Below are 13,518 nucleotides of genomic sequence, written 5' to 3'. Positions count from 1 at the left end.
GTCTGATTCAGCCCATTTTTGAACTCAAATCTTACTTTTGCTGTTTTCTTCTGCACACGAAATTTAGTTTTGTTTTATCCATTTTCAGAGAGTTATCTTGCTGATGGATAAACAGGCAGAAGAACAGGCAGGCTCCTGGACCCCTTTATATAATTCCCTCCCAATATTCTGCTGCTTTGAAAAGAAACGGACAATTCTTAAATATTTTTTTTCAACATTCAGTGAGAACTGAACTGCATGAAAGCCAATTGGGTGACCTTGGACTCTCAAGTCTAGGAAGAAACCAATGAGAAACCCAGAAAACTGCAGTGACTAGTCTGATTAGTTAAGAATGACTTGAAGGAGCAAGAAAAGGCTAGAGATTTGTATATTTTTATTTTATTACTATCATAGGACCAGCACAACCAAGAAAACATTAAATCTTTAAAGGAAATGGAATAAATTGACTACATTTTAAAGCTGAATTGATTGTTAGGATAACAACTTTGGTCCCTGAATGACTGCACTGAGTAGTCAAGAACTTTGAAAGGTAATAAGCTGGCATTGGGGCACAAAGCATATTTATTCCTGTAGTTATATAAAATATAAAATAAAAGTGGAATAAAAAAGGGTAACATGACCAGCATGGGTGAAACTTTTTTAGTTCATATAAACAGCTTTGAACAGATTGTTAGACTAAGACTTCACTGAAACCAATAAACAGAAAAGTTATCAGTTATTGTTGCCATTAATTTTGAAACAGGATTAATCAAGTCAAACTGTTCCTAATGAAGTTCCTTCAAATCTTGATAAACTTTGACCTTCAACTGACTAATTTTGGGGAATATCCCAACTGAAGGAACAAGAGAGGTAAAAATTTTATCAACAATCACCAGAATCTGGGTTATAACCTCCACAGATACCTGGCCTAACCAAGCATTTGGGTGCTTGAAGAATTTTTTTCCAGGATTGGGAATAATTTATAGTTTCTCAAATGTTAGTACTATGTTAGTACTTGTACTATGTATATACTATGTGGGAGAAGAGCAGGCAGAGCTGGGGGCCAGAGTTAAATGATTTATCAGTTTAGACACTTTACATTCCCACGAAGGGTCCAAGTTTAACTTTTCCTGAATTCTGCTGATCTTTATCCAGTGACAATTTAGTGTTGAACTTTAGGTGACTAGAGTCTTGTATGTAGTTTTTTATAAATTTTCTGTGTGCAACTTAATGGGTGGTGCTGATTCTTTGGACTTGATAACAGTAAAAGTAAAGTAAAGCTTGGGCATTAAAGTTATAACACTAAGTGAATGCTGGCTATGTGATGAAATCTCAGATTGGCAGAGGCAGTTATTATTATGCATTATTTGCTACATATGCAATTGCACACTTTACAATCTTGGGTCATGAAAAATTATTCCTATGTTTATGATATTCCACTTGTCCCTTATCCGTCTATTACTATGTCATCTGTATTTAATCCATCATGTGACATACTTCACAATCTTTGTTTTAGAGCAGTTTATATTCAGCCAGACTCCTAATCTGATTTATGTCTGTGAAAACAAACAACATTTGCATAAAGCAAAAAAGAGGGTCCTTTGCCAGGCAACTTCACAGGGGGATAATGCTGCTGTGAAAAGGCAAGCTATATAATTAAATGATTTATATAGATGTTAAATAATTATGGAACTAACAAGTAAACTTGCTCAATGCGTTTTTTTATTATGGATACTGTCTGACAGTTTGTCTCTAATACTGGAATGGGTTTCAGAACACAAATTATATATTAATAAAGGAGCTGCCTGACAATACTAATTTCACCCAGTAAAATTCACTCATATCTTAACAACAAATCAAATGCTGAAATGACTTGAAATCTATCAAGGCTATAATATACTGTCTTGGAAATTAACTTTCCTTTCCTTACTCAGTGGGGTAGGACCAAAATCTGATTGCATTTTTCTCTGAAGCTCACTTGCTTATCTACTAGAAGAGGGAGTCAAGCTATTCTCCAAAGCACCTGAGGGCAGGACAAGAAGTAATGGGTGGAAGCTAATCAAGGAGAGAAGCAAATTAGAACTAATGAGAAATTTCCTGAAAATTAGAACAATTAATCAGTGGAATAACTTGCCTCCAGAAGTTGTAAATGCTCCAACACTGGAAGTTTTAAAGGAGAGATTGGAAAACATTTGATGAAATGGTATAGGATTTCCTGCCTAAGCAGGGGGTTGGACTAGAACACCCCCAAGGTCCCTTTCAACTCTTCTCTTCTCTTCTCTTCTCTTCTCTTCTCTTCTCTTCTCTTCTCTTCTCTTCTCTTCTCTTCTCTTCTCTTCTCTTCTCTTCCATTCCATTCCATTCCATTCCATTCCATTCCATTCCATTCCATTCCATAATGTTACATTACTGCAGTGGTCCTCCATATTTCTGGCTTGGCGATCGGGGGCGGGGAGGGCGGGAGAGGGGATGGTTCCATGTAAGTCTGAGTACATGCAATCTGCACAAGTGGAAGTGTGTGCACAAACATACTCACCTGCTGCTTGCGCAGTCGGGTTCTGAATGGGCTACAGGCTGGTAGTGGGCCATGGCCTGGGGGTTGGGGACCCCTGCCTTACTGAATTTAATCTTGAGATTTCAGCAATAGATTCTTAATAGAATCTGCTTTTGAATATTTCCTTAATAGCTTGATCAGATCTCCCCCGCCTCCCAAGAAGAATAATGATGGTTAAATCCCAGTCTTTGGGTATGACTTTAGTATGATCTGTGGCAGTAAAATGTGGTAAATAGAAAAGTCTATCATTCATATGTCTTGTTTAAAAATATCTGTGAATCAAGTCATTGATAGGGGCTTTTCGAATTGACATCGTTTAATCCATTTAGGGATCTTCTCACTGTAACCAGTGGTCAAATAGAAACTTGGGTAAGAGAAACAACAGCTGCAAAGGGAACCTAGAATAATTTAGGATGATTTGGCTTGTTCTTTTGGTAGGCCACTCCCAAACAATTTCAAAATAAGGCTCTTTTTTGACTGCATAAATTAACTCCAGCCAAGCAGTCTTCTGCCTACCACTTGTCAATTTTTATTTATTCTTTTAAACTGGACATTTATAAATAAAATCAGAGGACAAAATAGATAGAAGATCTGTGTGTCTATATGATTTGCAAGTTTTTAGCATATATTCTTTTTATCAAGCCATTTGGGGGGTTTTAGATTAGAGCTATATGATCTAGAAGCTAAATTATGAATTCAATTTGGACTTTTGATTTGTCAAAGGGAAAAAAAAGAACCCAACACCAGGGCACTGATGGCTTTGCACCTCCCAAATTTAGAAAAGTTCTTTTTGTAACTCATACTTGAATTGGCTTTAGGAAAATAGCACTGTAAACAAAAGCAAGCAAGTAGAATTAAACCTTACAGCTACTTGTAGATGACATTAGTGCATAGAGGGTCTCTAGTGACATTTATATATAATTTGGTGGACATCCAAATATTTCCTTTGCTTGGCCTGCCCTTGCCAATGTTTGGATTGGCCTTGAGTGACAAGCTTGGAAGTCTTCAGTGTAATGACATCTGTTGATCTGGACGCCTGAAAACAAAGCTCCATCAAACTACCCATTTTGAATATGTTTTCGCTTTTTTTTTCCATAAAGAGAAGGCAAACATTCTACATTCTAGCACACAGTGAGAGAGGAGAGAGGGAGGGAGAGAGGGAGAGGGAGAGAGAGAGAGAGAGAGAGAGAGAGGGAGGGAGGGAGAGAGAGAGAGAGAGAGAGAGAGAGAGAGAGAGAGAGAGAGAGAGAACAATTCATGGAAATAATATGCTAGTTGAAAGGAGAACAGCAGAACTCAGATTTCCAACTAAGATATCACAGTCAATCTTGATGCAGCATGGAGCACAGCTAACTAGCTACTATGGTAGCTGCTTCTACTGTCAGGGTAGATGGGAAGTACCCCCATAGGTATTTATTTGTATTTCTTCCAATCTGCCATACAAATCATAGTGCCATTTTTACCCCATGCTGCAGGGTTCTCTAGTTATATACAAAGTAAAAGCAATCACTCCTTATAACCAATTTCTGCTTTTGTGTGTTTAGATGGAACGAACAGTAATCACTTGTTAACAGATCATCAGCTGATGATTCTTGCAATGAAAATGGGTAAAGACTGGAAAGTCATTGGTATTGGATGTCTGAAGTTGACCTTGCAAGATATCGAACAGATTGAAGCAAAAGAAGAAGATGTTAATATGTATAAATGTATGATGCTGCGGAAGTGGAGAGATTCTGAACAAAATAATGGAACAGCCCATAATTTATATAAATGTCTTGATGGTCAAGTATCCCATGAGCTGCTAGAACTCCTGAAAGGTACCTTTGCATCCTATATAATCAAACATTTGTGGGGTTGTGGGTTAGGTTTTTTTTTTTTGTTATTTCTTATAAATACAGGATCGGGACCCAGCATAAGAAATTTGATCTTACAGGATATATTGTCATATTAGTGCCCAACTTCTCCTTCATGTTGATATGAAGAACTATTCACATTTAAGACTTTGTTAATTCATTTATTTAATTTTTCCCCATTGCAAACATGCTACTCTTGGATGTTTAGAACAAAAATATTATTGAAATAAAAAATTAAAAATACATTCTAAAATCCTTCAATATTAAAAAAAAAACATTGATACATCAGCCTCATTTCACTTACTGTAGACCTCCAAAACAATCGTCCAAAAGGCCACTATTGTGGGGAGAGGCTATCATTAACCAGGAAACTCCTAATATGGATTCATCCCCCATGAAACATTCCCCTTCCCCATTTAGTAGTGGGGGACCAAGCAGTTTCTCTTGGGATGCATGAGTTGCAAAGCTCAATTCCAGCTGGAGAAGACAATCCTGAAGCTATTTTGGTGTCAAGCTGTGTAGGACTTAAAGCCAGCAGTTTGAATTTAACTAAAAGCAAATAGAAAGCTAATCCAAATCCTGAAGAACTTGCCATATATGGTTGGGGTAGAAATATAGCCTGGTACCATATTCAAAATTATTAGAAGTTTCTGAATGTTTTTAGAAGAACAGCTGATTGCAGCTGATCCCAACTAGGATTGCTTCCAAGTTAAAATCAGGCAAACCAATTTTCCACCTTCCTTGCTTAACCCCAGTATCATAAAAGGCTCTTCTGTTCCATTTGGTATTGATATTTATAATTTGCTACATCTTTTATACTGTTGAATAACTGGAATGTTGTAGAACAGCTTTCTCTGTCTTGAAAATGTCCAATAATCTCACAAGCCCAGTTATGATCAATAAACTCATTCTGTAGATCTGTATGTGATCTTTCTTAGCGATTACAGTTGGGATCGTAAGCTTGGTAGCTAAGTGAAGTATTTGCTAAGTGAAACTGTGGCTGTACTTATAAGCTTGCTTCAACTTTCTTTTGCTTTACTGAACTGTAAGGGAGCAAACGCAGGATTGGTTGTCAAATTGCTATAACTGCAAATGGTTGCTAAACAAGGCAGTTGCTAAATGAGGACTACCTGTAGTAGAACTCTACACATTTCAACAGTGATTTCAAAATAGCAGACCTCATATGGGAATCTTTTGACGCATACACAATCTTATTTACCTTAATTCCAGGTATCACCTAATTTTACTGCTTTATCTTTTTTCCAGGTTTTTTGCAACAAACGTGAGTTCATATGGAACCAACTTCAAATAGAAATATTGGGAACATTCTTTTGTAAATTTTCCAGCTGCCTAAAAGGAATTTTAGTACTTGGCAGGAACTTAGAAACACTTTAAAACTAAGAAAGAAAATGATGGACCAATTGTTGAAACTCAGGATTAAATATGGTTTGGGAAGGAAGCAAAGTGAGTGGAATCATGAACTTCTGCAAAGGCATTTCCCCCTACACTTTACTCATAGGTTCCCAGAGACCATTTGCACAATCAACAATTCCTTCACATCCAGGAGAACTGGTGCTTTCCCAAAATGTTTTCAGTTTTTGTTTGGATGAGGTGTGCCTCCCCTCCAACACATATAAAAATATCAATCTGGCGTAGTGTTGTAAAGGCACTTTCGAACTGTGCATGCCCCAAAATAGAAGCATTCAAAGTTTACAGGTAGCCTCAAATGTTCTCATTCTAAATTCTATCTCTACTGTAGCATTCAGACTTTTTTTCTGGCTACTATATTTGTTTCTTGGAAGATATTATGGTTGTCCTTCTGTAAGATGCAACTGAAGGGCATGTTGCATGCCCACATTTTTCTGTGATATTTGTTACCCCTAGACCTTGTTTTTAATTTAGAGGGCTGGCACAATGTTTAGAAATCCCCTGCTTTTTTATTCAAAAGTATATTAAAACAGTTCAACAATTCATGTGAAGAAAAGCTGATTTTCAGAGGATTTGTATATAGAACGATACAAATTTGCATAAATAATTCCTGTTTTAAATGATAGTTTTGTTTTAGTGAGTGTTAAGAAGCATTGATGAAATCCAATTGTCAAAATACAAGAAATACTTACCCATTATTTCTCCTGACAATTTTAGCTGGTTCCTCATTTTGTAATTTTGTGAGTGCCTTGTGCACTCTTAACAGAGTGACTGCCATGCTATGCATAGCCAAATTGAAATTCACCCCATTGTCAAGGAGACGATGAAGCCTAGGCTAAAAAAAATTGTCTAAGGAATTAAAAAACAAGGCGTAGGTGAATTCTGATGATCTTCAGGGGAAAGTGGCTTAGGCATGACCAGCAATGTGGTTTGCGGGCTAAATGACACTGCTTTTGTAAATCATATTGAAACATGAAAGATTGTAAAAAAAATATCCAGAAAAACAATGTTCAGGCAAAAGAATGGGGAATAACCCTATAACTATTTACCTCCTTTTAAATCAGGAATTTCCACGACACCCATTTTTTTGCTTTTCCTGCATGGCCAAGAATATTTAAGTGACTATTGTTAGTGTAGCCAAAGCAGAATTTCAGGGACCATTAAAATGCTGTAAAGTGAGACAAAAGACAGGACTAACTCTTGGCTGATACCTACTGATTGCTTTGATTTTTGCAGTCTAGATACAGTAACCTTAATTTTGGGGCCATAATTGCACAGCACTATAATAAGTTACTTTGAATGTACAAACATGGAAGATTTGCTATCATGCCAATATGCTTTTGTCATGTTTTAACATTTTCAACAAAAATCAGGAATGCCAGACCAAGGTCTAGAGCAGGGGTGTCCAACCTTGGCAACTTTAAGACTTGGAGTTGAAGTCCACAAGTCTTAAAGTTGCCAAGGTTGGACACCCCTGCTCTAGAGCATCATGTTGGAAACCCTAGGCACGTCTGAATGAAGATGAGGACTAAAACTTATTTGAAAGTGCACAATTTAGTCACTATGATTCTCTGCATTTTTACAAATAATTTTGTAGAATTATATTTGCTATTTATTTAGGTATCTTTTTTCCCCAAAAGTTTCCCCTGTATTAGTGGATACATTTGGTGGTATAATTCATCAGCCCCAATAAATGTAGCAAATCCACCTCTCAATGAAACTTTGGTCCTGAAAATTAATCCTGTAATCATAAAAGTATGTCTTGCCATGTAAAACTGACATCCAATTCCATAAAATACCTCATATTTTTTTAATGTAGCATTGGAACTGTAGATATGTAGTATACATTCACTGATCTCTAAATGTTATGTTTTTTGTGATAGAAATTCCATTATATTTGTTGGTTTAAATAGGTTGTATTTTGTATTTCTTTTATAATTCATGAAAATAAATACACGTACATGCCAGTACACAGTCTTATTTATATTGAGGCAGCCTAAATGAAGTTGTCGCTGATGTTAGGCCAACTGTGTTTTGCAGTTTCTAAAAAAAGTTTTATTTCACTTAAAATGAACCTTCTCTTTCTGTCTTGTTCCCTGGATGCTTGAGAAGTTTTTTGGAATTTCTCATTATAGCACTTTGGGGCTTATTTGAAGACAGACATAACTATATTTTGTTATTAACCAATAAAAGTACAATCAATATAAGGAAGAACACAAAACTATCCCCTAAATAACAACTATTGGCAACCATTTGGGGGCAAAGCTTTCACATAATGTAGCAAAATGTTGCTAATTTTACAGGTATAAATTTATCTTGATTATTTAACAGATAAATAAATATAAGCTATCAGAGTTCCCCCTGAAATTTAAATAAAACAGGGATAATCAACTAGTGACGTAAATCCCTGTAAAACTTGCAATATAGAAGAACCATGGGCTGTGATTTCTATGATATTTACATCACAAGGGCAATATTGGGTTTTATATGGAGCTTTCCTGTTTTCCTTCCTGGACAGGCATTGTGTTATTATTGGAGATAATAAAGGAGGTACTTTATTATTTAAGGTTTAATCCTAATCTTACTGTCTTTTATTCTTTTTATTAATAAAGCCTTTCACATTTCCGTCAGAAAAACTTACATCGTGTTCTTGTTGCAGAAATACTGCAAAGATCTGGAAATATAATTGTACAGCCATAACAGAATATGAGAGTTGCAAGGAATTTGAGAGATCATCTAGTCTAACCCTCTATCCAGTATAAAAATTTGCTACTTCACTTTCCTGACAAATGGTCATCTATTCTCTGTTGAAATACTTCCTGTGAAGGAGAAACTACCACTTCACAAAGCAGTCTATTTCAGGATACTCATACATCTACTTCATAATTTAAATGGGCCTTAGCATCCCAATCGCCACCAAGATGTCTACTGTAGGAGCATTAATTGCAGCATATGTTGGTCTGTCTATCCAATAGCTTTTTCCTCAAGGTGTTTCCCCCCCCCAAAGACAATTGTACTTCCTTGGTGTTTTCTTTGAAAATGTGTCACTTATCATCCAAGAAGCTTCTTCAGTTCTAACTGGAGAGAATGGGTTTATATTCTTTGTAATCATTTGGTCATTAGCATTCTGTGAGTTGGTCAATCACACTCTGAGAGTTGCTAGGGCCATTTGGGGGTTTAATCAGGAGCAGGCATGATATTCTTCCAATTAAAATCGGAATTCCAATTTTTTGGGAATCCCCCTTCCCCCCTTCTTCTCCTCCTTCCCCTCCCCTCGGAGGCCCTGAGTCAGGAGTTGCTGGCGCGGCTCGCGTGGCTCCAGTCCGCGTTGCCTCAGGAAGGAAAGGCAAAAGAAGAGCCGCGGCGGCGCTTTGCAACGGCAGCAGCGGCTCCTGGTTTTGCCTTTCCTTCCCGAGGCAACGCGGGACTGAGCCGCGTGAGCTGCGCCGGCAGTAGCAACTCCTGACAGCCCCAGCCGGATACCTGAGCGGAGCCCGGGCGGTGCGAGCGGAGGCCACTGAGCGGCAGGAAAAGGGAGCTGGGCCAGCCACAGACCAGCGTCCGTGCAACACGCCACCGCCCGGCCCTGGCGAGGGAAAGCAGCGGGCGCTCCCCGGGCGCGCGGCGGGGGGGTCTCTTTTGGCCGGCCCCGATTTTTTTTTCAGAGCGGAATATCATGCCTGATCAGGAGTCACTTGAATCAGAATATAAATGGGTGTGGAACTTTCTTAGGACTTCTGAAAGGACTGTGTTGTAAACAGGATACAAGTGGTGTTGTATCCCTCCCTCTCTGTTGAGAGAGGGCCGTTCAGTTTTAGCAAAGAATCCTCCCCCCCCACCAGTCAGTAAGAACTGAAGAAGCTTCTTGAGAAATGAAATGTTTTCAAAGAAAACTCCAAGAAATTCCAGGTGCCTTTTGGAAAAACACTTTTGGGACAACCTTGACATGGATGATTGAGAATCTCCATAGACATATATATCCAGTGCATCCACAGGCCCAATCCAAACTGGGAAAATGCCATGGATATACAGAAGAAAGGGCCTTAGATAGCACAGTTGTGGCCACCATCTTGTCCAATCAATTCACCTGTCCATGGATGTTGCTAAGTCTACTACATACATAGTTAACTTGGCAAAACAATGTTCCTATTTTAGGATGCTTTAGTGACTACATAGGATATTCCCAACTCAGTTACCAGAATTGAATTGAAAGTACCATGAATTCCTTGAACAGAAGTGAATGCACTATACAGTAATGGTTTCTATGTGTAGTTCCTTCTGTTTATATCCTTCACAAAAAAGCATCCAACTCATTTAAAAACACTTTAATTAGAAACAACCCTGTCCTGTGATAAATGACACCAATAAGAAACAATAAAGCAGTAGTTAAATAAAAAAAGTAGTGGGAATGTAAGAAAAGTGGGAGTAGAAGAAACCTGGCCAGTTTGACCAGTTTGGTCTAATGGCTAACACACCAGACTAGAAAACAAGGGACTGGGAGTTTAAGACCTGTCTTATCCATGAAAGCCTGCTGGGTGATCTTGCGTCAGTCACTCTCAGCCCAACTCACCTCATAGGATTATTGTAGGAAATGGGAGGAAGAAGGTGTGTTGGATATGTTCACCAGCTTGAATTATTCATAAAAATAATAAAGATGGGATATAAGTAATCAAATAAATAAAATTAACATCACAGTGGACTGGTGGCTTATTTAATTGTCCATGACTTGCCTTTTTATGAAGTCTAAAAAGTATTGTGTATATAAATTTTATAATCATACTTTTGTTATAGGCATTAATATGAGATTTGAGAAAATTAGCCTCTTTTTCTTGTTTTTAAAAAGTTTTATTTAACTATTAAAATATATGGAGCACAAAATGATGAAGTGATAAAAATTAATTACCTTGAAATCTAATAAGAAATGCATGGGACAAAAATGGGCTAATGAACTGACAAATTAAATAAAGGAAAAATAATGAATTGTGGGTTAAAGTGAACGTTTTGTATTCAGTCATCACTGAATAAATTGATGGAAATGCCAACAACTAAGTTATAGTTTCAATGCACCTGAAGATCTATGTCAAATAAGAATGATGAAGGATATCTAATTGAATGCAAATGTTAGCAAAATAAAATAAACCCTGAAGCAAAGGATGCTTCTAAGAATATGTAAAATATTTATCACTTCTCTTGCCATTGAATATTTGGACTTTTGACTCTTGCACATTTGTGGTGAGAGCTGGTTAAGAACTTTAAATCTGTGACTTAATATCTTAAGAAAGTCCTTTTTAGATGATCATTTTATTTATTTTACTTCAAATCACAAAGCATATAATTGTTGGGCTACCAGATCTGAGCTGCAAAAATCCAGGTAACCAATAGATGGCAGCAGAGAAGCATGTATCACTTTTATTAATGTTTGCTGCCATCTAGTGGTCTTCAGCATGCTTGCTTCTAAAAAACAATCTCAGAAATCCCAATTGTTCTCACATGTATAACATACATTTGCACCAATGTTCCCACCCCCTGCAATGTCCCATCTCATCCCAAATGTAAAAGATGGTTCTTGGCTATTAGAAAGTTGCATCTCTGTTACAAAGATCTGTGAGTCTCAGAAAATAAATATAATAAAGGCAGGATATAAACAAAAGAAAAATAAAATACTCCAAGCATCTTAAATCTTAAATTATGTGTTCTTTTATTATATTTATTCTTTAGCAATGAACAAAATATATTATAACTTTATAATTTAGATTATAAACATAAATTAATATAGAAGATATTTATATATTATATATACATTTGCTTATAGTTAGCCAATATCATCAAATAACTTATCACTTGACATTAGGATTAGCATAATTCTATTACAGATCCACTTTCTTCATTAAAAAAACTATGAAAGGCACAATATAATTTTTTCAAGTAAATAAAAAACAAGAATGACATAACTAAAATTTTAGTTCAAGAAACAGAGAAAATAATTGCCACAATAAACAGCAAAACAATGGTCACTTGGACTAAAATTAAGAGACATATTAGAATATTCAATTTGAAACTCTAATATTATAAACACTCCACCATGAGTGAAAGCCCCATGGAATCAACAGGGCTTATTGTGGAAGAAATTATAAGGAAAACATAAGAACTGTTTTGGACTTCTTTTCTAGCTTTTTTTCCTAAGAGACAACCTGAAAATAAGTGCAAAATATTACAACTTAAAAGAGATGAATATTTCTTCTATCATACACTAATCCCAAAACAGGCTTTATCCATGATAGCTCATTCATCTCTTTGTAGAGATTGTACACAGATTGTTGAATTAGGCAGCCGTGAGCAACTTAGCTTTAACTTCCACAAAAATCCTGTGTCGATACAAAGCTGGATAGTGGTTTCAGAAAGCAGAATTGATGGTACAAAATGAACAGCAGATGGCTGTTCTGGAATTTCATTGCCAGAAAAGAAAGAGGCTGTTTCCAGATTCAGCAGACCATCATGGTTCCAGATTCAGCAGACTGGATGAAAGTCCTGCTTGTCTCTTTTCCTTTTGGCAATCAACGGAACTAGAATTTGATGCATTAATTGTGGCATACAGGGACTCAGAAAGATGATTGTAATTACACTGAACCCCCAAAACCAAAATGGTCAGATTTATGACAGAGGGAAGGAAAAAGAAGGCTATAGATTTTTCCCCCTTAGGAAGTCCTACTTTTATTGTTCTAGTTAGGCATTGCAATCCTGGAAAGCTAATATTTATTTAAAAATAATTAGCAGAGAGAAAAAAAAACTTTGTATATGGCATCCATGGAAACTCTATATTATTTCTCTATCATTGGTTTCTGTTAGAAAAGTTGGGGTCTAGCTTTCCTTGCAACCATTGTTCAGTCTATATGGCGCTGCCCAATTAGTATTAACCCAAGAACACCTTGTAGGTAACTTGGCTTCATGAATTTTATTCCTGTGATTTGCTTGGGGCATGCCACCACGAGGAATGATCAGTTTTAGATATTACTAATCCTATGTCAAGGGATAAAGTTGAGAAAGATTGTGCTTGATTTCTCTCTCATAGATAATTTAAAATATTTGAGGATCAATAATTATTTTAACAGAATTTAAATTATTTTTGTTTAGTTATCATTTTTTGAGACTTATGAAGTATGATAAACTCCTGTGGATGGTTTGAGAGACCTGTTGCAAAATTAGCAAAGCCACGCACTGTTTCCTATGCACTTCATACTTCTCAATTAAAGGACGCTCAGATGAGGACATGAGATGAACGTGACTGTCATTCAAAGCCTGAAAAAGATGCATAACAAAAAAGAAAAGAAAAGATGAATGCCAAATATTGAAATGAATCTGTTACAGATAGTCCTCAACTTACAACTATTTAGTGACCATTTGACGTTATAATGGCTCTGAAAAAATGTCTTATAACTATTTTTCACACTTAATGATAATTGCAGCATCCTTGCGGTCACATGACCAAAATTCAGATGTTTGGCAATTGATGCATATTTATGATGGTTTCAGTATCCTGGGATAATGTGATAACTTTTTGCAAACATCTGACAAGCAAAATCATTGGGGAAATCTACGGATTCACTTTAGAACTGTGCTACCAAACAACTGGTGATTCACTTAAACAATTGTAGCAAGAAAGATCATAAAATGGGACAAAATTAACTTAAAACTGTCTTGCTTAGC

At 36.5% G+C, this 13,518-nt stretch overlaps 1 protein-coding gene across 3 annotated transcripts in view; it reads left to right on the top strand.

Annotated features, from left to right (window-relative positions):
• The window catches only part of LOC113410931 (NACHT, LRR and PYD domains-containing protein 1b allele 2-like), a 28,655-nt gene extending 21,440 nt beyond the window's left edge, over positions 1-7,215 (top strand). For 2 of the 3 annotated variants that reach the window (XM_026665720.2, XM_087965237.1), the window contains 2 exons: positions 4,078-4,350; positions 5,653-7,215. In XM_026665720.2, the coding sequence (XP_026521505.2) occupies positions 4,078-4,350; positions 5,653-5,672 (293 nt within the window). In that variant the 3' untranslated portion in view covers positions 5,673-7,215. Of the gene's footprint in view, positions 1-1,495; positions 1,623-4,077; positions 4,351-5,652 lie in introns of all 3 variants that reach the window. The other variant, XR_015749509.1, reaches the window with a different exon arrangement.
• The last annotated feature ends 6,303 nt before the right edge of the window (positions 7,216-13,518 follow it).

The sequence above is a fragment of the Notechis scutatus genome, chromosome 4 (assembly GCF_049901735.1).
Source record: "Notechis scutatus isolate UNSWTSFEM ecotype Mainland chromosome 4, rNotScu1.2, whole genome shotgun sequence".
NCBI classification, from domain to species: Eukaryota; Metazoa; Chordata; class Lepidosauria; order Squamata; family Elapidae; genus Notechis; species Notechis scutatus.
The sequence above is the reverse complement of the archived record's forward strand: the minus strand, read 5'-3'. Positions and strand labels throughout refer to the sequence as shown.